Raw genomic sequence first — 26197 nt, 5'->3', positions numbered from 1 at the left:
CAGCCCACTTGCCCAGCAGACAGCAGACAAGCTGCTCAGCAGGGTGGCTTTTCAAACTGAAGTAAAGATCAGCTCCATCACTGAAATGATAGTTGAGCCCAGAGTTCCAGCGAGCTGTGACTGCCCCATCGCTTTGTGACTGCTGTATGTGTCAGCTGAGGCATCAGGAAGTAGACTCAGCAGGGTGGATCTAGAGCTGAACATGCCCGAGGGCTGGCAGGAGTGGGCATTCCAGAGCTGTCTGGGGGCAGCTGAGCTGGTCAGCCAAGCACGCTCTGCCCTGGGCAGGAACATACTCCTGGCAGAACCCAAGGGTCGATCTGTGTCTTCGATGCTTTGCTGGTTATAGTTATTTTGTTTTGTTTTGTTATTGAGACAGGGTCTTGCTCTGTCACTTGGGCTAGAGTGCCATGGCATCATCAGAGCTCACAGCAAACCCTAGCTCCTAGGCATAAGTGATCCTTCCACCTCAGCCTTAATTCAGAGCACTGGGATTACAGATGTGAACGGCCGTGGGGGCCCAGAGTTGATTTTGTACCCTAATGCCCTCGCACCGTGAGTCTGTTCTTTCTCATCTGGTGTTTAAAGGACAGTAACAAAGCGGTCACGTGTGTGTGCCAGCAGCACACACAACTGACCTGTAGTGCCACGACGTCTTACAGCCCTAGGAAAGGAGAACTCCTCTCCTGTCTCTGGTTATACAGGAGAAAACCCCCAAACCAATATTAACCAACAACTGAAACAAAGCGAACATGGCCCCTGTCCCGCCCTAGCGCGCCAGGTGAGACTGGGCGAGCGGCCAGGTTCTGGTCGGCACTCTATGAAGTGAGACCCCACGTCCGGCTGTCTGGCCCTTCCTTCCTCCTTCACCGCGTGCAGGACGAATGAGACCGAGTCCCCACCCTCAGGGAGGAGACACGCAGCAGACAGAGTGAGCCAGCTTCAGACCTTGCTGAGAGGTGTGAGGAGGAAGGAGCCTCTGGAAGACCTCAGCAGCCAGTACTGTACTGGAGCTGATGCCAAAAAGGCGTGAAGACCTGGGAGTGAGTGAAGGCTGGGGTGGGGGACTGGGGAGAGCTCAGTGTTGGGGGAGCAGGCTGGGGGGTCTGGGCTGCCCTCCAGATCAGGTGGGCTGTGACACAGAGAGTGAATCACCCTACGACCTTTCCAAGGACACTACAGGGGGGTTGAACAAGGGCAGAATTAAAGTCTGACTCAGGTTTTTAAAAGTCAAACTTACCTGGGCATGGTGGCTCACACCTGCAATCCCAACACTCTGGGAGGCCAAGGCAGGAGGATCACTTGAACTCAGGACTTTGAGACCAGCTTTAGCAAGAATAAGAATGCGTTTTTACTTAAAACAGGAAAACTAGTGAGGCATTGTGTGGGGCACATATAGTCCTATCAGTGGTTCTCAACCTTTCTAATGCTGCGAACCTTTAATACAGTCCAAAAGAGGTTGCGACCCACAGTTGAGAACGGTTAGTAGGACCTAGCTACTGAGGAGGCGGAGGTGGGAGGGTTGCTTGAGCCCAGGGCTCAGAGGTTGCAGTGAGCTATGATGACACCATTGCACTCTACCCGGGGCCACAGAATGACACACTGTCTCCAAAAAAGTTTAGAAAGCAAGGAAACTTGAAATGTCTCCTTCTAGCTCCCCACTTTAATATAAAAAAAGTCAAAAGTAGAACGTCCATACAACCATATACAAGAATATTCACGGGAGCCTAGCTTACAACAGCCAAAGGGTGGAAACAGCCCAAGTTCCTCCCAGATGGGTAAACAAAATGTGGTCCCCGCCATACAGTGGAACACTATCCAGGCATAAAAAGAAATGAATCACTGATAGGAACTACAACAGGCACAAACCTAAAAGTAGAGGCCAGAGAAAATTCTCTCTAAATATGTTGGGATTATCTCACATTACTCTAAATATGTGAGGATTGTGGTCATGAAATGGCATGCCATTAGTGCATGCAGTGAGGGGACGGGGCAGGGGAGCTTTAGTAGCAAGGAGAGAGCTTCAGCAGCACTTAGCCGGTCACTGGCTGCAGAGCTCAAAGCCAGCTGTCGCCAGTTCCTTGGTGGAAATGCCATTACGGGGCAGGTGTCCTCCGAGAACATCTCAGCTGAGTTACTGCAATCCCAAGGAAGGTCTAGCCACAACCCCTGTCAAAGCAGCGCATGCGTGAGGCAGAGAGAGGGATCTTAGCAAGTCCTTGGGAGCAGCCCTTGCCTCAGACGTGTGAGCACGGGCCACCTCTTCTTCAGTCTTCTCAGCCCTGTTGCGCCTGGACCTGCAGCGGTGAGGTCATCTCAGTGTCTGCAGCTTCCACAGAAACATTATGCCACGTGAAAGAAACCAGCACACAAACCCACATATTGTGTGGGTCCTAGAGACAATTCCTTTTCTTTATGAATTACCTAGTTTCAGGCATTTTGTTGCAAGCAACAGAAACCAGATAAAGGCAATCAAGTTCTCATCTCCCAGCATGCTGCTGGGGTCAGGTCTGAGGGCCGAGGAAGTGCTGACGGCCAAGTGTAGCCTTGCATGGCTGTGGGGCTGCAGAGTCACTTCCTTGCTCTGGGCCTTGGTCTGTTCATCTGTACATGGGAGTTGGGCTAGCTGATTCCTGAGGTCCTCTCTCAAGCCTCAATTCTGTGATTCTGTGACACAGAATGCAATAGCCCTGCCTGGTCCAAGGAAAGCCGTGACATCTCACTTGCCAGTGACATTTACTGAGACTAAAGTTCACCTCCCTGGTGGCCTGAGACACAGCAGAACCTTGGAGTCTGGTGGCCTTTCACTTTCACGCTCTGGGATGTAAACACGAGTGGTTATCACGAGTCTCTCAGGGAAACCATGTGACGAGTGATTCTCAGTAAAAGAAAAGTGCTTGTGTTTTCTTTTATAAGCATCTGTCATTAATAAGACCATGTAGTTAAAACCTTCCTTAGAAGGCTTAAGGCCTTCTTTGGTTTGGGCTGCTATAACAAATGCCATAGACAGGTGGCTTACACCACAATTTATTTCTCGTAGTTCTAGAGGTTGAAAGTCCAAGGTCAGAGTGCTGGAGAGGGTGACGGCGAGGGCTCTCTTCCTCCTTTGCAGGTGGCTGCCTTCTCATTATATCTGTACATGGTGGGGAGAGAGAGAGGGAGCAAGACCTCATGTCCCTTCTTGTGAGGGCACTAATCCCAGCATGAGGGGCCTCACCCTCATGACCTAATTACTACCCAGAGTCTTCACCTCCTAAAACCATCCTGTTGGAGTTTGGGGTTTCCACATACAAATTTGGGGGCATACATTCATTCTATAACAGATCTGCACCTGGACCTCGGGTGGGCCACCTTTATTTCTGGCAAAGCAAGGGAAGTCTGTACACAGAGGCAGCCCACATTATGGCTTTCCTTAAGTGTCTTTATTCTTTGTGATTTTACTTTAATAACTTACTTTATGTGTGGTTAATACATTCTAATGGTTCAAAATAAAAGAGCGAGAAGGGTTCTGAGGGCTCTTACCCAGCCTCCCAGAGCCCTCACCAGAGCAGCCAATGTTACCAGTTTCGTGTGGGTCCAAGATATATTTTACAATGAGGCAGTCCCAGAGTTACAAACATCTGAGTGATGCAAGACTAGCACTTGCAAAAGGAGGCTATTATAGATAATGTAACTGTTCCAACTTACATACAAATTCAATTTAAGAACAAACCTACAACCCTATCTTGTTCATAAGCTGGGGACTGCCTGTAGTTACAGGCAATTACATGTGTGTCTCCTATGTTGCTGTAAATGTTAGCACCCATACAGTTGTTCTCCACCTAATTTTTATGCAGTGGCTTGGCGGTGTTTCCATAATATGCTATAACAGATCTCAATTTTTCATTGTGGTAAGCTATACATAAGATACAATTTGCCATTTCAATACTTTTTAAGTTCAGGGCATGAAGTGCATTTGCTTTGGTGTAACCATCACCACCATTCATCTCCAGAACTGTTTTCATCTTGTAAAACTGAAAGTCTGTCCCCATTAACCACTGACTCTCCATCTGTCTCCCCGGCGCCTGATGCCCACTGTTCTACTCGCCGTCTCTGTGAATTTGACTCCTCTGAGACACTCATACAAGTGGACTCATACAGGATTGGTTCCTTTGTGTCTGGCTCATTTTGCTCAGTGACATCCTTGAAATTTGCCCTTGTTGTAGCCTATGTGAGAACTCCCTTCCTGTTTAAGGTAAACACCCCATCTGTGTGCAGACCACCTTGTGTTCATCAGCTCCCTGTCTGTGGACATTTGGGTTATTTCCACCATTTGGCTTTTGTAAACAAGGCTGTTATGAACATGGTGTGAAAATTTTCTTAGCTTTTTTGAACCTTTGCAGAATATTCTTGCCACAGGATCTGGTAACCACTTCCCGATTGATGCACATTTGGGCAGTGTCTGTTTTGCACTGGCACAAGCGCAACTGTAGCAAGAAACCTCCTGCACAGGTCATTTCTAAAGAGTACATTTCTAAAAGAGTAATTGCCACATCAAATAGGATGTGGTTTTGTATTAGAATTTGTTACCGTGTCTTTAAGTCATCTTAATTTGGCAACTATTATATTATAAGCTGGTTTCAGATGTGCCAAATCTCACATGTGGTGGGAGGGTCATGGGTGTAATGATCAGTCAATAGTCAAGGGGTTATACCTTTGAAAAACCAGTCTTCCCACCTGGGAGACAGCAGCTCTGTGCTTGCTGCCACAACGGACACTAGATGGCGTGAATTTCCTACTTTAGGGCCCTTGCAGGATCAGTCAGCTCTGCTTCAGCAAGTGCAGATGTGAGTCTTTGGGACCCCTAACAGGAAAGGTAGGTGCTCCCTATGGAAACCGCACAGGACAGAGAGCAGGGATTGGAGATGAGACAGACGTAGGGGCCATGGAGTTTCCTTTGCGATGTCCTGGCCTGAGACCATCCCCGGCGTCAGCCATCGCCTTTCACCTCGAGCAGTCACAGAAATAGGGCCCAGAGTTTTTTACTATAATTTCTTTTAAACAGGTAATGGCACACAGCAAGTCCTTGCTCCTGTCATAGGCTCTTGGGAACTGTGCCTGTAGGTAAGATGATGTGTAAGGAACCCATTTACCATGGGCTAATTGGCATAAACGAGAGCTAAGTCCCTGCAGCCTATTTCTGGTCAAAACACATCAATATCAATAACTTCTAAATAAAGACCCCAAACACTTCTATCACTAAACACTGGAACAAATGTGAGCTATACCTATATTGAAGAAAGATTAATAAAAGCAAGTAAGATAATTACGTATCCATTTTTTTTATAAACCAATGAGCGACAGCAGTCGTAGCGATAGTGGGTAAAATCAAGGAATCAATGTTGCTGAGCAAAACTTTTCCGGAGCACCTCCTGGCGCCAGGCAGGTCAGAAGTAATCACAGCACTTGAGCGCCAGGTATTGTTAGGTCTCGACATTTGTTGTTGAGCATTTGTGTGACCACTGCAGACTTTGTGATGTTTTATTTGGTGATAATTTGTAGTCATGCATTCATTTATTTTCCAACCTGCTTATTCCAGTTCAGGGTCCAGGTGCCCAGAACCTCTCCTGGTGGCTCAGGGTGGAGGTGGGAGCCTGCTGGACAGGCCACATCTCATCATAGGGCAGTCATACACCACTCAGATGGGGTGCAATGTAGATGTGCCACTGAACCCAATTCGCGTGGCGCTGGGATGTGGGAGGAAACTGGAGTGCCCAGAGGAAACACAAGTGGACTCGGCTCTCCACTGGCTGCACCCACCCAGAAGTGATGATTTTTCCCATTAACATTAGACATCAACATCCAGGATTGGCTGTGTTCTGTATTTGTTTTAATTGAGTGGCCCTGGCCTTCAGGTCATGGGGGTCCCTGCTGAAAAGTGGGCACATGTCCCCTGGTTCTTAGTCCTAGCCAGGACTGGGCACTTGGCCCCCTTGAGCTGCATGCAGAGAGGTGCTTCTGCACTTGGGTCAGGCCTCTGCTCCAGATGTAGTTCTGGGGTCCACCTATGGGGAATGTCTGCTGGGGGTCACAGCCTTGCTGAGAGGCCATGGGGGGGCACAAGGTTCTTGCCCCCTGGTGGGCCCAGTGCAGGCCACCCCCCTACCTGCCCACACAGCACAGGGATGCTCTCCTACCTACCGAACTCCCTGGCTTGCAGGGGTTTTGGGGGAACACAGGGGGAGCCAGGGGGCTGCCAGCTGTCCCTGGGGACAGCTGGGTAGGGGCCAAGTGGTCCTAGTATGGAATCCATGGCAGTGCAGGGCTGCCAGGCTCACTCCGGCTGGGGTCTTGGGGCTTTGATGGAGGGGGAGTTTCCTCAGTCTGCTCCCCAGTCCTTCCTGGGCAATGTCCCCATCCATCATTTGTCTCTTGCATGGGTCCTAGGTGGTCAGTCCCTATCTGGCCCCCTGTGTCTGACCAGGCCTCTGGCAGAGCAGGCTGTTCCTCTTCTCCCTCCCAGGATTTCCCAGTGGCCCACGGAAGCACAGCAGCAGCTGCAGCTCCCCATCTGCTTTGGGTCTCCACCTCCCCCACCCGACTCACCGTCTAAAGGGGTAAAGGGAAGGGGACAGAAGCGGCGTTATCACACAGCTTTCATTGCCAGTTTACAGTTGGGGAAACTGAGGTGCAGAGAGATTAACCACCTGTGTAGGAGAATGCAGAGGGCAGAGAACAGAGGTAGACAGGGACTCTCTGTCCCTGACAGGATCCTGAGATGGAACCTTGGTCAGACTGGTCTGGGGCTCCTGCTCCCTCTCTGATCCCAGGTTCTGTATGTGAACTTCAAGGGAACAGTCCATTTTGGGGGTGATGGAAGCTGGTGGGTTAGAGACAAAGATGCCATGAGCATGGGGTTCTGGAAGCCTCTGGCTGGCTAGGTGGAGGTGCTGACAGCCCTGGTCAAACAACCCCCAAGGTGGGGGCATGTGGGAAAAAACAGAATGACAGTCCTGGATTGGAGACCATACTGTGGGTGTCCATCTGGCTAGAACTTTCTCTTCCTTTTAGTCCAGCTCTCATGGGAGGGCAGTGGTGAATGTGGACTCAGACCAAGGAAATTAAAAAAATCCGTGCACTCACAAATGGATTTACTGAAATAGTCTAGGCCGGGTATGGCAACTCATACCTGAAATCCCAGCACTTTTGGAGGCCAAGGCAGAAGGATTGCTTGAGGCCAGGAATTTGAGACCAGCTTGGGCAACACAGTGAGACCCCATTTCTACAAAACAAAACCAAACCAAAAAAAAAAAAAAAAAAAGGGCTTATGCACTGGGGATGAAAATGTTAATGAGAATTTCTGTTGTACCCAGACTCACTGACAAACAGATTCTGATATGGGACCCTCCCCCAGGCAAGGCCACCCTCCAAGGCTTCCCTACCTTGGAGGTGGCCCTTGGTTTCTGAGAGGCTCAAGTTACAAGGAGAAAGTGCCTTATTTGCTCCCATATCCCTAGTCTGTGTCTGAGGAGCGTCAAAGACCTGCAGCCTTCCACCCGTCTCCAGGGGAGCCACTGAAGCAGGACAAAGGCTGCACCTCTGTGCTGAGGTCACCAGGCAGTTGTTTTCTTTTTTCCTTCTAATGGGGAGGGAACATCTTGGATACCCACAGAAGAAAGAGTTGTAGATCATCTCATCTATTTTGATGTGTGATTTGATTTAGAGAAATTCACTCGTGTAATTTCCCAGAGGGGAAGAAGTGGATACAAGCTTATACTTGTTCATTTTGTATCCACATTTATGAATTCGCAGGGAGGGTTAGGAAGGAGCCATGCCTCCCATCTCCACTGAAATTTGATTCAGCAATTTCACTTCTGGGAATTTGATTCATAGAAACACCCTCACAGAAATGTGTGTGAAGAGGCGGTTACTGTGATGTTTATAGCAATCCTGCTAGAGACTCCTTAAGTGTCAACCCCTAGGTAATCCCTTGGGTGCATTTGCATACCCATCTGCAAATCTGCAACTCTCCTTTGGCTCTTAGAAAAAGCAAGGCAGACCCTGGGTGTGACGGTTAGTGCTACACGTTCCTCCTATTGTGTCACATCTCCAGGCCCCACCTCGCCCAGCTCACCTCTTTTTCTTAAAGACACACTGTAGCCCACCCGGATGACCTAATTTGACCTTTATTACCACCCTCTATCTTCAAACAGCCATGTTGGGCTTAGGGCTTTAACTCATGAATTTTGGAGGGACATGATTCAGTCCATCACCAGGGTCAGAAAAGAGGAGTCAAGACTGGAATGAAAGTGTGGCCTGAGCAGCGGTCAAAACGAAGCACCGGCCAGGGTGCAGTGTGGAGCTGCACGCCGGTAACACCTGCAGGCCCAGCTGTGTGGGGCTGAGGCTGCAGAGCCCCAGAGCCCAGGAGTTCAAGTCCAGCCCCAAGAACACAGTAAGACTCCACCTATTCCAAAAATGAAAAGACCTTCTGATGAGTAGATGGTGGGAGAAGAGCCAGCTGGTGGGGCTGGCGGGAGCTGCACGTGGAATATGCCTGTGTAAGGTGGGGCTGTGAGTACTCCTGGGAGTAGCTACGGAATCTGCAGGTGGACTCAGGAGGGAGCAGCACAGAGAGTGAGGCATGATAAGAGCAACCAGGCTGGTCAGAGCGTGGACATGGGGAGAGGACACAAGCACGGAGCCCAGGGTACCCCAATGTCGGTGGGCAGGGGAGATGGGGAGGAGCCCCCAAGGGGCAGTTGGTGAGGTGCGGGTGGGGGAAAGGGAGACCTCAAATCCCAGAAGCCAAGTGGAGACAGCACATCCGGAGAGCAGCCACTGCGTCAGCCTGCGGGGCCAGACAGTGGAGGCCAGCAGCGGCCTGTGGAGGTCAGGGAGGATAGCGGAGGCCAGGGAGGCTGGTGAAGGCCAGGCGAGGTCAGCAGAGGCTCAAGAACGGACTGCTATGCTTGGCAACATGGAGAGTTTTGGTGGAGTCATGGCCAGAACCTGATTGGAGCAAATAGGAGGGGGACATTGGGCTGAGGACGTGTATGCCCAGGGCCCAGCTCAGGCATGCTCATGGCCACTTGGTGTCTAGTTACTGACAGTGCCCTGCAGCTAGAGACACAGTGATGCACACACCTGCAGGTGACCAGACTGGGTTTGCAGGGAAGAGCTCGCTCTGGGACTGAGTGGGTGGCGTTTCTAGAGAGGGCTGGAGAGGGTCTGAGGCAGGTGTCTTTTCTAGACCAGGTATGGGCAGCAGAGGGGACAGGTCTGGGGTTCTCACTTGGCAAGAGCAGAGGTGCCTGACGCTTTGTGGGCTGCACAGCTTTTGTGATTAGACACAATTTCCAACGTCCTGGTTTTGCCTCACTGTATCACAGTCTAGAGGGCCCTTGTCCCAGCTGGTGTTCTGGGAGGGCATTTATGCACAAGAGAATAGCATGGCTGTGGGCGCAGAGCAGCTCTGCCAGGGTCTGCCATGTGGTCCTTCTTGTCACAAATGGCTTCTGGACCGTCTTCCCGCTAGTGGGGGTCAGCACGGACTGAGCACCAGTTAGGTCTTCACATGTGACAACACATGACAGCTCTGGCATACGGTAGTTGTGGGGTCATGGCCGTCTATTAGCAGGACTTTGGTAGCAGGACACCCCCCCCCAACATGGGATGTTTAACATGTGCATCAGCCCACGGCACCCAGTCGTGTGGTCAGACACCCGTCTGGATGTTGCTTTGAAGACATTTTGTAGATGCCACTGATATTTACTACTTGAGTAAAGCAGGTGACCTTCATGGGTGGGTGGGCCCCCGTCCTGTCTCTGTCTCTCTCAAGACCTCGCTATGAGAACCCACCAGAGTTCCCAGCCTGCTGCCCTGCAGGCTCCATGCTCAACACCACAGTGTCAGCTCTCCCCTGGTCCTTGGGCTGCAGCCAGCCCTGGAGGTTTGGGACTTGGCCACCTCCACTGTTGCATGGGCCAATTCCTTAAAATAAACCTTGTGAGGCTTATTACACCTGTAATCCCAGCACTCTGGGAGGCTGAGGTGGGTTGGATTACCTGAGCTCAGGCATTCAAGACCATCCTGAGCAAGAGCAAAACCCCATCACTAAAAATAGCCCGGTGTTGTGGTGGGCACCTGTAGTCCCAGCTACTCGGGAGGCTGAGGCAAGAGAATTGCTTGAGCCTAAGAGTTTGAGGTTGCTGTGATCTGTGATGCCACTGCACTCTACCGAGGGTGACATAGTGAGACTGTCTCAAAAACAAAAACAAAAACAAAAAAACCCAAACAAATCTGTGCTCACCTCATCTGTCCCCTTACCCCGTTGGTTCTGTCCTGTCGGCCCTGTTTCTCTGGAGAACCCCCACTGACGCTGTGGCCTACTTTGCACCTGGTCTCTGACCCTGGCTGTAGACCCTATTGCTGCCCTGTCCAGCACCTCCAACCAGTCTCTGAGCCCACCGAGGCTAAGGGGGTGACTTCTGAGGGGCCCGCATCTCTTCCCTTGGGGTCTGCTCATAGGTCTGCTGTGAAAGCACCCAGAAGCCCAGAGTCCCCTCAGGAGCAACCTTCAATGAGGGCTGGTATTTGGGACACAGCCGCATCTGCCCACTGCTGGAGGAGGGTCCCTGGACACATCCTGCGCATTCCTCAGAGGGAGAGTCCCCATGGGATGGGGCCCTGTGGCTCAGATCAGGGACCCTCTCATTGAGGAAGGACTTGCTGGCTTTTCTCCCTTCCCTGCCCTGGTCTCCTGATTACCTGCATCTTCCGGGATCAGCCTCCAAAGGACCAGACTGGCATCCTCCTCTCAGTCCTCACTTTGGGGAGCACCAACACCCGCACATTGACCAGGGAAGGAAGCGCCGCTCTCCACGGTGGGATCACACTGTTGTCTACATGCAGTGGACAGTTAGCCCCTGGTTAATACCTGCGCCCTACACACAAACAAACGGGCCCTGGACATGATTCCAGTATGCCCGTGGCTCCATTGGCCCTGTGCTGGGTGGGTGGGTGGGTCTCCAGTTCAGGAAAGTTGGACTGTGTTGCTCAGGAACCAGAAACAAAGCACCCAGAACCTGGCCGCATTCTCACTCCCCGGAGCTGTGCTCAGTATCCTGGCAGATCTGCTGATTCCCAGGGGCACTACACATTCAGTCCCGGTGTGTCTCTGCCTCTAAGCCCACGGCCGAGAGAGCCAAGAAGCCCCACACAGATGCTGTTAAAAATGAGATTGTCTGCCATGAGGCCTGGGAAGCTACAGCAAACGGTGGGCGGGTGAGTGGCCCACTGGCCTGCGCTCGGCCGTGGGTGGTGGGCGTCATCTTAGGCAGAGAAGCAGGGGAAGCCAGTCTGCCCTGGGACTGTCACGTCTGTGAATGTCCCATCAGTCACTCCACGCACTGCCTCCTGTGTCCCCGGCACTGGGTGCTAATCGTTGTGGGTGCAGAGAGTTTTGTGGGGAGTAAGTGGGCTCATCCCTGAGAAACGCTCAGGACCCAGGTGTAGTGACAGTGAGTGTTCACTTTCCCAAGGTCCATGGGTTTCCCAAGGTCGTCGACCTCCACTTTGGTATTTACACAGGAATTGTTAGTGCCTTTGCACGTAGCGGATGCCTGGGACTTCTGCCTGAAAGCGCTTTTGGGTCAGGGGGATACAGACAGATACGCAAAGAGACTCAGTCAAGCCTCATGTCTGTGACACGAAGGGACATGTCCATCTGACAGCCACGTAGCCTCATACGAGCTGAGGAAATTAGCAGCAGGGGCACAGCAGAGGGAAATAAAGACAGAAGCAGAAGAGGATGAATTAAAACAGCATACTGTAGAGGGCCGGCGGAGCAGCCTCTTGACAAATCTAATGCGATTGATAAGCCTCGCTGATTAAAGGAGGAAAAGGGGAGACAGCAGGAGCGGGAATGAAAAGATATGCCTGCAGGCGACACCTGTGGCTGAAAGGAGTAGGGCGCTGGCTCCATATACCAGAGGTGGCAGGTTCAAACCCAGCCCCGGCCAAAAACTGCAAAAAAAAATAAAAATAAAAAGCTATGCTTGCTATGCTTGCGGCAGAGACTGCAAAGGGTCGGGGCACGCGGGAACAGCCGGGGCCAGTGAGTGTGAACCCCACACATGGGGGGATTTTTTCAAAGTAAAAAGAGAAAAAAAGGAAAACTGCGATTTTCCAAAATTGATTCAGGAAAAAAAAAAAATAGAAAATAAGAACTTATATAACTATTGAAAAAAAAAAAAGGAATCAGTAGGAAAAAATGTCCCCAAATAGAAAGCATTGAGCTGAGATGTCCACAGGCAATTTTCATCAATATGTAAGAATAGCTTCAATTTTATAGAAAGTCTTTCAAAGGAAAGAAAACTAGGAACTAGACGGTGCCTGTTAGTGGCTAGGGTGCCGGCCACATACACTGGAGCTGGTGGGTTCGAATCCAGCCTGGCCCCGCCAAACAACAATGACAATTCCAACTCCAAAACAGCGGGCATTGTGGCGGGCGCCTGTAGTCATAGCTAGTTGAGAGGTTGAGGCAAGAGAATAGTCTTAAGCCCAAGACATGGAGGTTGCTGTGAGCTGTGATGCCACAGCACTCCACCGAGAGCAGTACAGTGAAACTTTGTCTCAAAAAAAAAAAAAAAAAATGGCTTGGTGCCTGTAGCTCAAGTGGCTAAAGTGCCAGCCACATACACCAGAGCTGGTGGGTTCGAATCCAGCCTGGACCTGCCAAACAACAATGACAACTACAACCAAAAAATACCCAGACATTGTGGTGGGTGCCTGTAGTCCCAGCTACTTGGGAGGCTGAGGCAAGAGAATTGCCTTAAGCCCAAGACATGGAGGTTGCTGTGAGCTGTGATGCCATGGCACTCTACCCAGGCGATAGCTTGAGACGCTTAAAACTAGAAACCGCATCCCCCATCTTATGAGGCAATAATAACCTTGGCATCGAAAATAGATAAGGACTGTACAAGAAAGAAGTTATAGGCCTATTGAGTTCAGAGCATGGCGAAAAATCCTAAGCACAGTTGAGGGAATAAACCTGTGTCCCACCTCACCCCTCAGGAGCAGCGGCAGGGGCTTTAGGCCAAATCCTCAGGGCTCTGTCTCTCAGTGGCTGCCCACAGGGGCCCAGAGGACAAACCAGAAAGTGGGGTGGGGGTATTGTCTTTGGGGCAGATCTGTGGGAAGGCAGGTGGCAGCAGTTAAGTCAATGCCGGGATGCCCTGGCAGGAGCCACTGCTCCCACCCAAGCACTCCTCCCCGCCCAGCTCTTCCGCCCTTCTCTTTTGCTCCCCTGGGACTCTGGGATTGTATCTCCCAATAAAGTGTTAACCCCTGGCCCTGCCCCAGAATGTTTCATAGGAATTAGACAACCAGGTCATGTGGTTCATTGGTTTAACATATCAAATGGGAAAAACACCTATGAACTTTTTGATAATGCAGAGAAGTCATTAGAAAGAGCAAGCAGTGGGTGGGTTCTTTCTGGGTCACGATTCTAACAAATCAACCATGAAAGGACATGTCAGACAATCAGGAATATCGGGATGAGGAACTAGGTTTTAGATGATAACAAGAAATGTCATGAATCCTGTCAAACACATAATGGAATTTGTGTGCATGTAAAGAAACGCTCGTGTTGTGAGGAAGTTCCTGCAGTTCGTGGGGGTAAAATGCGGGGGTGTTAGGCAGGGGTGGGCTTTGAAGCTCAGGAAAGAAAAACAAAGAAAAGAAAGAAAATAGTGCAAAATCTTCATAATTGTTGATTCTGGCTGATGGGGTTCATTGTACCATCCTCTCTACTTTGAGAATGTGCAAACATTTTTTGTCATAAAAGTAAACTCAGTGAAATAGCAAAAACCAAACCCAGGGATGGTAATACCAAGAGTGGGAGGCCGGTGGCGGGGCAGATCCAGGACCCCACAAGGTGTGTTGTGGGACAGAATGGGCTCCCAGCTCCCAAAGAGGGTCATCTCCCCGACTTAACACAAGCCACCTCTAGTCAGTGCTTGGAGGGTGCTGCCCTCCTCGTCCCAGAAGGAGCTGGAGGAGCAAGACAGAGGGCCCTGGTGGGCTGCCTGCCTGACCTGCTGACCCCAGGACGGCCAGGGCTTAGCCCCGGCGCATTCCCGCTGAGCCACCACAATGGCTCAGCCGCCCTGCACAGTGCAGATTTGCAAGGGCCCTGTGCCCTGGACTGGAAAATCGGACTGCCAGGCTTTGTGCCCTGGGCAGACTGCTGGGCTGTGGGGTCCCGCGGGGAGGCTGGGTGGCCTTTGTGAGTGGGGCTGGCGTGGGGCCCATGCTGGCGAGGCAAATCAGCAAATTGCTGAGAGCAGGATTAGGCCGCTTGTGGAGACAATGCAGAGGGGACAAAGGGGATGGCGGAGGAGCAGCAGCTGGGGCCCCATTTCCTGCCTATGGCAGTGCAACAGGGTCCTGACAGGCCCTGTCTTAGAGACATCAGGGAAAAATCCCAGAAATACAGTTGATGCTCCGCAGATACAACCCCCACCACACACCACACATGCTACACAATACACATACCATGTACCGCACACACCACACACCCTGCTCATCACACATGCCACACCACATACACCTCCCACACAGCGCACACGCCACACGCCACACACCACACGCAGTCGGGCTCAGTCTGGGCCCTGCCCTAAGACCCACGCCTCCCCCACACTCAGCGCCTCCACCCTGCTGGCTCCTTGGGCCTCTCCCTTCCCTCCACCCCCAGGCCTCCCACACACAGCCCACACTTGAGCTCTCTCTGTCCCTCTTGGCCAAGAGTGACCTTGTCTGTACAGTGGCCCCAACAGCAGCGTCCCCTTCACAGGGTGGGCTGGGGATTGAGGGGCCAGTCTGTACCTGGCCGCCTCACCCCCAAGGCATGAGGGTCACCAAGACCCCAGGCAGGTGCAGGCTGCAGGCTGGGCAAGTACCTGGGTCACCTCATGGCCTCTTTAGGAGGCCATCAGCCTTCCTGGGAGGCTTCTGGTTTTGTGCCTCCCAAGCTGGGTCCCAGTGGGTCAGTCAGGTGTGCTGGCAAGAGCTGCCCTCAGGGCTGGGTGTGCTCTCCCGACACAGAGCACAGGCTGTTGGTGACAGTGACTCTCCAGGAGGCTGGAGGTAGGGAGCTAGGAAAGGCCAAGGGATCTCTAGTGAAGAGTGGCACCCTTGCCAAGGATTACGGTGTTCACACAGACCCTGGTGGCTGTCTGTCCTCTCACTTGGGAGCCTGGGGTGTCTGAGCTGGCAGCCTCCTCCCTGTCCTCCCTGAGGTGGGAGGCTGCAGGGCAGTCCCTGCTGTTACCCTTCCCAGGCCTGGCCCAGGAGTCAGACATATCCCCGTGGCTTCTGTGCCAGGCATACAGGAGGGTGCAGCCATCCACCTGGAGGGGCCAGCTGGGTGAATCTCTCTGGCGGCTCTTCCCTCACACAGGCGTCCTTGCTTGACACAGATCACACCAGTTCCGTGGCTTGAGTGCCAGTGCTGGGCCAGGAGGGAAGGGGCCGTGCTGCGGCAGGTGGGGCCAGTGCTGGTCCACCTCACCCTTCTGACATCCTGGAGCCAACTCTTGCCTCCAGCACCATCTGTACCTCCAGGTCCCACGGTTGCTAGGCTCAGGGGTGGGACTGAGGTCAGAGCCAAAGGGCTCCAGTCTGCTTGGAACAGATCAATGCACCCTTGTAGGGCTGCATGAAGCCCTGGGACGCCAGCAAGGAGCTTGGCAGGCCTGTCACACTTGACACCCCCAGCGGATCACAGTTTTGAACTCTCCATCGTCCATATAACGCAATTATTCTCAGTATAGTCACGTAATAGTCATGGGCAGTCTAGATTTTCCCTATTTGTTCTTCCAAGCGATTGACGGACAGATACATTTCAATTATAAAGTCATCACTCTATAAAATTCGGTGACTTATTCTGTGCCTGAGCTCACCTTTGCACTTGAGCACTACACCTCAGGTTGTGCTAAGTCTCACAGCTTTACAGTTTTACATTTTAAAGAAGAAATTGAAACAGTGAGAGGTCACACAGGATGACAAATAGAGATAACCCCAGCTCTTTGTTCATGAGGCTTCTGTGAAGTGTCCTGGGTAAGTACAGAAATCCGTCGGGCCCTGGAACTCACCAGACCCTGGGGCTGGAGATGGCATTCTCTCCTCCCTGCCCTGGGCCCTGACCTCACAGACAGATGCGCAGGGAGCCCTCTGTGAGCTGTGACAGGGACAACTCCCTGAGGGGCCCTCTGGCCCATTTCCATGTGGGAAACTCTTAGAAAGGGATGAAATGCAATTGTGTGTATTTGGAGATGACATAACCATGTCATTCCTCATTGATGTGCATTCCAGATCTGCAAACGCACCTCCTGTGCTAGGTTCAGGGGGCAACAGGGACAAAGTGCCAGAGGCTGGGACCCTCAACAACACCACTCACTGTATCTCAGTCCTGGAGGCAGGAAGTCGGGACCAGGTGTCAGCAGGGCGGACTCCCCGCAGACACGCCCAGCTGTGGACGGACCCCTTCCTGCTGTGTTGTCACCGTACCTCTCTCTGTGCTCACTTCCTGGTGTCCCTGCTGTGTTGTCAGCGTACTTCTCTCTGTGCTCACTTCGTCACCGTACTTCTCTCTGTGCTCACTTCCTGGTGTCCCTGCTGTGTTGTCACCGTACTTCTCTCTGTGCTCGCTTCCCGGTGTCCCTGCTGTGTTGTCACTGTACCTCTCTCTGTGCTCACTTCCCGGTGTCCCTGCTGTGTTGTCACCGTACTTCTCTCTGTGCTCACTTCCCGGTGTCCCTGCTGTGTTGTCACCGTACCTCTCTCTGTGCTCACTTCCTCGTGTCCCTGCTGTGTTGTCACCGTACCTCTCTCTGTGCTCACCTCCTGGTGTCCCTGCTGTGTTGTCACCGTACCTCTCTCTGTGCTCACTTCCCGGTGTCCCTGCTGTGTTGTCACCGTACCTCTCTCTGTGCTCACTTCCCGGTGTCCCTGCTGTGTTGTCACCGTACTTCTCTGTGTGCTCACTTCCCGGTGTCCCTGCTGTGTTGTCACCGTACTTCTCTCTGTGCTCACTTCCTGGTGTCCCTGCTGTGTTGTCACCGTACCTCTCTCTGTGCTCACTTCCTCGTGTCCCTGCTGTGTTGTCACCGTACCTCTCTCTGTGCTCACTTCCTGGGTGTACCTGGTGTGTACTAATCTCTTCTTGCGTGAACACCAATCAGGGTGGATCAGGGTCCACTCTATGACTTCATTTCCCTTTCATTATCTCTTTAAAGACCTTATGTTCAAACACAGTCACTTTTAGGTGGTACTCGGGTTAGGGCTTCATCATATGAATTAGGGGGAACACAATTCGGAACACAACTCCAATTTGGTCAAATTTATTTGTCACCCTCAAATCAGCATTTGCAGAGCCTTCGAGGTCATTCACAGAGACTTGCAGAGTGCTGATAAATTTGTCTTGAGATGCACATGTTCCAGGCTAAGGAGAGCCCGAGGCTCTGATTTTGGTTTTAGTTCTCATGCTATAAATAGTGCTTTTCCAGGTCTATGGAGTGCCATGCTTTTTTGCATTTCTGATGTGTTTTGTTGGTGATTTTGCTGTTCCACGTGCCCCCAGGCCTAGTGTGGAAATGCCGTCTGGCATTCCGAGCAGGGCTGCGAGGGGTCTCAGGAGTAATCACGTGCGTTAGGTGGGCTCCTGGCTGCATCACAGCGGCTGGCTGGGAGCTCAATTCTGATAATTTAACTATGTCTATCAAACCAGGCATTATCTTTAGACAGAAACCCGTAATGTGAGGTCACACATCGATCATTGATGACAGTGTGGTGATCAGAGGCTCACAGGGGCCCACACTGCGGTTACTCTGGAGCCACAGCAGTCACAGCACCCGCTCTATGCTCACAGCGCTGTTCTAGAACTCCACCACCCAGAGAATCTGCGCTGTTATCAATGCAGCAATTTCTAGAACCCAGCCCACAAAAGCGGAGGTCTATTTTGTGCTGACATTATTTAGATGGACAGTGCCAGGGATCACAGCGGGGACACTGGCTGTCATTGGTTTTGTGTTTTGGGTTCTGCACAGATACCCCAGCCCTCAGAGCAGCAGCCATCAGCTCCTCTCTCCCTCTGCCTGCCCATGTGCCTTTGCAGTGGCATCTTTTTGTGAATTCCAGCAGGAAAGCAGGCCTGAGCAAGAGGGTGGTGGGTTAGGACACGCACACGCCTGCCGGGAGAGACTGGCCCTCCCCACCCTGCTCGCCCTTTGCCCCTGCAGTGCACTCACTGCTCCCACCGAGCACACAGTCACTTCTTTGCTTGTTGTTGGTCTCTACCCGATAGAATGTCGGCTCCTTGAAAGCAGAGACTTTGCTTAAAACAGCATGTTTCCTGCGCACAGGACTGGGCAGCCCTGGTCACTGAGTGAATATGCTGTTCTTGTGGAGTGGCCAAGGGAGAGGTCGGCACATCTGGAGGGACAGCAGGGAGGGCTCAATCATCAAGCTCACGTCAGGTAGAATTAGGCTGGGGAGTGGAGTGGTGGGAGTTGGGGTTGACCTTTCTGTGAATAGGCCAGGGTGCAATGGCTGCCAAGTGTCCTGGGCACCTGCCTGCCGTAAACAGAGCCTCAGTCTCCCCAGCCTAATTCCTGGAACCTGGGACGCACTACTGCTCAGAGCAGGGGGAGTTAAGGTTCTCAGACAGCCGGCCTCGAGAAAGGGACCCAGTCCTGGGTTATCAGGGAGGGCCCAGTGTGAGCACAGGGGTCCTTATGAGAGGGAGTAGGAGAGGGACCAGCCAGGGCTGTGATGGGGGAGAGATGCCACCACTCACTGCTGTGAGAGGGCAGGAAACCGCCTCCCTTGGGCCATCAGGAGGAACCAGCCCCACCAGCACCTTCTTTTCTTTTTTTTTTTTTGTAGAGACAGAGTCTCACTGTACCACCCTCGGTAGAGTGCCGTGGCGTCACAGCTCACAGCAACCTCTAACTCTTGGGCTTACGCGATTCTCTTGCCTCAGCCTCCCAAGCAGCTGGGACTACAGGCGCCCGCCAAAACGCCCGGCTATTTTTTTGTTGTTGTTGTTGCAGTTTGGCCGGGGCTGGGTTTGAACCTGCCACCCTCGGCATATGGGGCCGGTGCCCTACTCACTGAGCCACAGGCGCCACCCCCTTATTTTCATTTAGTGAGACGCATCTCAGACTTTTGGACTCCAGAACTCTGAGACAAGACAGCTGTTCTATTTTGAACCATCAAGTTTGTGATTTGCATGGCAGCAACAGACACTAACACAATACCTTCAAGGCAGGGTTGACACAGTCCCCGAGCTCCCTCGTCCTGACCTCCATGGCCCCCCCCCCCGCCACTTGCTCTGCAGGCCCAGCCAGCCCAGGTGCAGCTGCCCCCATGCCTCATGGTGGTCTCTGAGCTTTCAGGCCCCACAGGTTGTGGGGTTCCCAGCCTTATCAGGGCAGGGATGTGGGGTGTGAGCACTGGGGCACCCCATCCCTGCATGTTTGAAGGATCCTCCCACCCCACTTTGCAACCATCAGCTGTGTAGCCAGGAGGATGAGACTCTGCCCTGCCCCACCTGTAGTCCCAGCCTGTCTGACAGACTCTGGGCAGGGCCGGGTATAGGAGAGGACAGTAAGGCTCTCCCCTCTATGCCGAATGTCAGGGGCACCAAGAAACACAGCCACTGAAATAATATTCTAATGCAATACATATATATTTTTGAGACAAAGTCTCACTATGTCACCCTTGGTAGAGTGTCTTGGAATCATAGCTCATAGCAATCTCTAATTCTTGTGCTTAAGAGATTCTCTTGCCTCAGCCCTCCAAGTAGCTGGGACTACAGGTGCCCATCACAATGCCCAGCTTTTTTTTTTTGTTGCAGTTGTTATTGTTGTTTAGCAGGCCTGGGTCAGGTTTGAACCTGCCTGCTTCGGTGTATGTGGCTGGCTCCCTAACCACTGAGCTATGGGCACTGAGCCTTTAATGCAATATTTAAAGAAGGAAAAACCGAATGCAAAAGGTGTGGTGAACAAAATGTCAAAATTTTAAGTAAAGAGAGGTTGAACACAACTGAAGCTCTAGCCTGGCTCTGACCAGCACTGGCCATGTGCCTGGTCTGGCTAGATCCTCTCCATGGAGGACGCAGCCCAAGACACTTGCTTCCACCTGAACAGACCCTCGTCTCCTTCCCAGGGCCCGGAGCCCCCTCCCCCATCTTTCACGCGGAGTGGCCTGGGCATGCCACTGACCTCTTTCAGCCCAGCTCTACAAAGGGGCTAATGCAGGAGCTGCCCCGAGGGGGGACTCTGAGGATCCCCAGGTGCAGCAGGGCGGTTGCAGGCCTGGGGAGTCACTCCCTGGTGTTTGTCATCTGCACTGGGCCTCGCATTGTTGCCAGATACCCTGGGCATTGCTCCTCTGGTTTTGTGAATTTGTAGGGCAAAGCTTGTCCTTTCAAGATGGTTCCAGGCCCTTTACCACCGGAAAGTGCTGTGTACACAGCTGACGTTCAGAATGCCGGGGGGTGCAGCAGAGAGCTCCTCAGGTTCTGTAGGTGCTCCGAGTTCCGGTTTCACATCCATTGTACCTAGAATGCGGCAGAGTCGGCCCTCGTCCAGCACAGGGGAGTCTGTCCTCTTGCCACCTTGCACATCCATGACCGGAGGTCCATTTGCAAGGATCTGAGTGCTCCGGGGCGTGCATTTCTCACACGGACGTAAGGACACACAGAATGGGACACGAGATGCTGAGGCAGATACAGGGAGGCAGAGAGGAATGAGCCTTCCCCCAGCCTGGACTGTGCCCACGAAGCCAGCCTGGAAGGGGCGTGGGCCGGGCCTCTTCTGTGCCATGGTGGGAGGAAGTTATGACATATAATGTTCCCCAAAGGTCAACTTACCAGAAAATATCCAAAGCCTTTAAAGGGGGAAGTCCTGACACTTGGCAATACTGGATGAGGAGCACAGAAGGGGACGAAGAGCACGGCCAGGCCTGTCTGTAGCAGACCACACGGGCGAGGTGGACGGATCGCAGCCCTGCTTAGTGCCCAGGGAGAGGTCACCCCAGGGAGGCATGGAGCCTTCCAGAGGGGGACGTCCAGGGATAGGTGTCCAGGCCGAGGCTCAGTGAGGAAAGCCCCCCACTGTGGCCTGTCTGCACAGAGGGAGCCAGCCTCCAGCCCTGCCCGGGGCACACCGACCCTGGGGGGCAAGCAGGAATAGGCCCCTGCTGCCCAGCGATGAACTTTGAGTTTCTTCTCTGTCATTTCTGTCTTCCCTGATAATGTCATGAGTATAATTTGCATAATCAGTGAGAAGTGATAGAGGTAATCCTGTTTTGGAAAACCAAGGCACTCTCACCTCGGAGCTGTGAGATGTGCGGGACTACCCGTGTAAGCTCTGCGCCTCAGCTCCTTCCCATGTGAAGCAGTGGTATATGAGCGCCTTCCCCAAGGCAGCGGTGGGGACCATGCAGGACAAGGTGGGGGGAGGGCACCATGTACAGCACGCAGCGCTCTGGCCCAAAATGTGGGAGATGAGAAGGGCCACTGTCCCCCAAGCCCAGCGTGGGAGACAGAGCTCCTCCTTGGGAGGACTGTCTGCTGGCAGCCCCAGGTGCCAGGCCTCTGTGACTGTCAGCGCAGGGCCTCCCAGGGCTGGGGGCAGCGCCCGGCCCAACCGCGTTTTTGCTGACTGGGCAGCCTTCCTCATGAGCTCAGGCCTTTCCAGAGAAATCCCTTAATACCTCCATTCTGCCAGGGCGTATATAGGGAGGGCTCGGCCCTGGCTCCCCACTGCACTGCCCAGAGGCCCCTGCCGACTCCTCTCCAGCCTCCAGGTCCCTGCAGTGCCAAAGCTGAACATGGACGTCACCATCCAGCACCCGTGGTTCAAGCGTCCGCTGGGCCCCTTCTACCCCAGCCGGCTATTCGATCAGTTTTTCGGTGAGGGCCTCTTTGAGTACGACCTGCTGCCATTCCTGTCGTCCACCATCAGCCCCTACTACCGCCAATCCCTCTTCCGCACCGTGCTGGACTCTGGCGTCTCCGAGGTAAGGCGCGGCCTGTGCTGGCTTCTCCTTGCTGGGCAGGAGGAGAATTAGGGACAGCTGAGGGTGTTTCAGTGGAGCAGGTGGCCATGGTCCCAGAGTCCCTTTCCCACACCCCCATCACCATGCAGAGGCTGGGTGGGAGCATGTGCACCCCAGCTGTGCGGCCGCATGGTCATCAGGCATAGCATCCCACACATGGGGAAGGGCCTGGAGAGGAGCCTGCCCGAGCCCACCCTTGTCTTTTCCTCCATCAGCTCATGACCCGTATGTGGTTTGTAATGAACCAGCCACATGCTGGAAACCCCAAGAGCAACCCCGGCAAGGCAAGTTTGATGGCAAACTCGAGCTTTCTGGGTTTGGCTGTTCTCTGCACTTTCCCTCCTGAGTCCAGGAGCCTGGGTGTGGGTGGGGGCTGCCTCCCTGAGGTCAGAGAGGGCAGCTTTCCCAGCATAGCCTCCAGCCAGCTCAGCCCGTGCAGCCTGCAAAGCCCTAGAGATGGGGGGCTTTTACCAAGTTCACCCAAGTGGCCCCACTGAGGCCAAACAAGATTGCCTGCGTCTTCTCCCTGAGTGTGATGGACTCAGGGTCCATGGTCCTGGAGGTGCAAATCCCACCCACCACTTGAAAAGCAGGGCCCCTCCAAGCTGGTATAGGAGCATTCAGCTTTAGGCAGCAAAGTGCACCTATGGAGTGAGAGGGGAAGCGGGAATGGAGTGTGTTGGGTGTAGGCAGGGACTCCACACTATGCGGGCTGTCCTGGAAGGAGTCTGTATCCTGCACTAAAAAGACAAAAGACCAAATTCGGGCTCTGGGCTGCTGTGGAGGCAGGGGTTGCTGAGGGCAGTGACCTTAGTTCAAAGTTGAGTCAACCCACCAGTCAGCCCATAACCAGGCCCCAACTATGTAGCCAGCCAGCCCATCTTGAGCCAGGCAATCTGTGGCCAACCACCTGACCATAACCCAACAACCAGCCAACCAGCGAGCAGTCCGTGAGCTCCTCACTGGGGGCAGGGAGTGTGGGGACAGGCCAGGGCAGTGCCCGTGCACCCAAGTGACAGGCCCCGGGACTGCCCACTTGGCAGGGGAAGGAAGAGGTTGGCAGACCCCTGCTCCCTGTCTGAGCTGTGGCCCTGTGGGCAGCTGCTCCCTCTCTGAGCTGTGGCCCTGTGGGCAGCTCCACACAAGGTGTTTGGGTTTCAGGTCCGATCTGACCGGGACAAGTTCGTCATCTTCCTTGACGTGAAGCACTTCTCCCCAGAAGACCTCACAGTGAAGGTGCAGGAGGACTTCGTGGAGATTCACGGCAAACACAACGAGAGGCAGGTGAGCTCAGCGACTGCATGGGTGCAGGGACTCTTGGGGCCCCCAAACTGGCCCAGTTTCTCCCAGTGGGAGGAGCCGCATCAGCCCAGGCGCAGCAGGCCTCTCGAGTGACCTGGGAGCAGGGCTGGCGGTGGCCTGAGAGCGGCTCAGAGACCTGGATTAGGGTGCCCAACTGAGGTGCTGGACCCAGCTGTCACCAGCTCTATCTAGATCAACAGGGTGACAGGGCGGGCTTGAAGAGGACCCCAGTGCTTGAAGAACACTCAGGTGGTGACCCCAAGTGAACACGTTTTCACATGAAATCTAACCTTGGAAGGCCACCCCGTGGCGACTGGCTGCATTTACTGGTGTTGGAGCACTTGATGTGCATGACCCAGTCACCTCTCAGTAGCCCTTTGGGACCAGTGCCTCCATCACCCCAAGGGGCAGAGCAGAGGCAAGAGGAGGGCCCTGGCCTGCCCCAGATCCCATGGGCGGCGCGGGGCAGTGTGGCAGTCACCCCTGCCTCACGGCTCTCTCTAGTCTCCGCGGTGTTGAGGGAGCTGGGTATAGAGCCCCGTGATCTGCTTCTAGCACAGGAAGAACCAATGGAGACGGAGAGGGGTTGGGGTATGGACATTAGCCCAGGTCGTCGTTTCTCCCGGCCAAGGTCTTCTTTGAGTGGCTGAGGAAGGTGGGAGTGAAACCCAGACCCCGGTCTGTTGTCTCTCCTCCTGTGGGCTGAGTCAAACTCCACTGGTTGTTTTAGCCAGCACAGCCCAGGAAATCCTTCCAGAGCACTCAGCTCTTGGTTTGCACCCAGGAGAGGAGAGGTGGGCCCAGGGAGCTGAGCATGTGCCTTGGGACATCTTGTGGTAGGGTTTTGCCAACCGGGTGGGTTGCACGGTAGAGACCTTGCGGGTCCCAGGAAGGGAAAACCTGACAAGTGCCCGGCAGGGGGAGGATTCTTTGGGCTCTGAAATGGAACCAGGGAGGGTGAAGGACCAGCTTCGTGGCAGTGGTGGCCCCTGGGTGGCTTTTCTTTAACAGACATCGAGGCCAGGCTGAGATCCTGGGCTCTGGAGAGCATGTGTGCAAATCCGTGAGTCCCAGGCAGGGTCCCACCCAGCCTTGGAGACACCCGTGGACAAGTGGACCTCTCATTGTGCCTCTTCCTGGCCCCTCCCCAGGACGACCACGGCTACATTTCTCGTGAGTTCCACCGCCGCTACCGCCTGCCTTCCAACGTGGACCAGTCGGCCCTGTCCTGCTCCGTGTCCGCAGACGGCATGCTGACGTTCTCTGGCCCCAAGGTCCAGTCTGGCCTGGATGCCGGCCACAGCGAGCGAGCCATCCCCGTGTCACGGGAGGAGAAGCCCAGCTCTGCGCCCTCGTCCTAAGCAGGCTCCGGCCTGGCTGCACCCCCTGCAGCGCTGACCCATCCAGCAGGGGCCACAGAAAGGCGTGGTGTGTGTCTCCCCCTGCTTCCCCTTTCCGTTTCCTTTCCATCTCCTTAGATGGAATGAGGGTTTGAGAGAGTGGCCAGGAGAGCTTGGGGCCTCAGGGAGTCCCAGACCCCAACACCAGCCAGACTGTGGAAGTGCCTGCACCTCACACTTCCCTCGCAAGCACCTGGTCCTTCCAGGCATAGGCGGCCTTGCTTTGCTGAGAGGCCCAGGGGTGGAGGGTGCTCAATACCCGAGGGGACCCCTGACCAAGTGCTCCTGAGGGCTTCCAGTTTCCAGGTCCGGCCAGACACATCCTGACACCCAGGGCAGCTTCTGTTTTCCCTGGGCCCTGCCCACGCTGCCCAGGGTGCCACGAGGTCTCCTGGCCCGGCGAGGCTGCTGTGTGCCTGGGCTCTCGGCAGCCCACTTCTCTCAGACCGTCTTCCTCCACCTTCCTCTGTGTAGTGCCACTCTCGGTGATGTCCAGTCACCCACGAGTGTGCAGCCCATGGCAGTCAATAAAGAGCAGGTGACACAAGCAACTCGCTGTCCGGTTGTGCATCTCCACCAGGGGTCTAGAGCGTGGGGGGCGCGGGGTGGCCCTGGGAGGGGGAAAGGGGGCCTCCTGACCAGCGTCACCCCAGCCACCTCTGGCTAACCAGGGCCCGCCCAGGCTGAAGTGCACCCCGGTGTCTGACGCGCACCCCAGTGTCTGGCGTGGCTTGGCAGGAAGGAGAGCATTTCCCATGAAACGCCTGAAGGGACAGAGAACTTCCGAGGGCGTGGGGCAGGGAGGCACGGCGGGAAATGGGGGCCCTGGCTGACCCAGCCTCTCACCATTCACCACACAAACCACACCACACACTATATACCACCCACACCACACACCATACACCACATACACCACACAGCATATACCACACAGTGTACACCACACAGACCACACACCACACCACACAAACCACACTACACCACACACCATACACCACACAGACCACACACCATACACCACCCACACCACACACTATATACCACACACACCACACACCATATACCACATACACCACACAGCATACACCACCCACACCACACACTGTACACCACACAGACCACACACCACACCACACAAACCACACTACACCACACACCATATACCACATACACCACACACCATATACCACATACACCACACACCATACACCACCCACACCACACACCATACACCACACACTGTACACCACACAGACCACACACCACACCACACAAACCACACTACACCACACACCATACACCACACAGACCACATACACCACATACCATATACCACACACCACACACGCCATACAAACCACACACACCACATGTACCCTACATACCAC

General features: G+C 53.8%; 1 protein-coding gene across 1 annotated transcript; it reads left to right on the top strand.

The window, feature by feature from the left end:
• The first annotated feature begins 21791 nt into the window (after nucleotides 1–21791).
• Nucleotides 21792–25139, top strand: CRYAA (crystallin alpha A). The gene is made up of 3 exons (XM_053564972.1): nucleotides 21792–22068; nucleotides 23269–23391; nucleotides 24561–25139. Exons 1-3 carry the CDS (start codon nucleotides 21880–21882, stop codon nucleotides 24768–24770), a joined length of 522 nt encoding a protein of 173 aa, XP_053420947.1. The 5' UTR covers nucleotides 21792–21879; the 3' UTR covers nucleotides 24771–25139.
• Nucleotides 25140–26197: the final 1058 nt, after the last annotated feature.

This window comes from Nycticebus coucang, chromosome 16, assembly GCF_027406575.1.
Source record: "Nycticebus coucang isolate mNycCou1 chromosome 16, mNycCou1.pri, whole genome shotgun sequence".
In the NCBI taxonomy this organism is placed as follows: Eukaryota; Metazoa; Chordata; class Mammalia; order Primates; family Lorisidae; genus Nycticebus; species Nycticebus coucang.
This window is presented reverse-complemented; position numbering and strand designations above follow the sequence as displayed.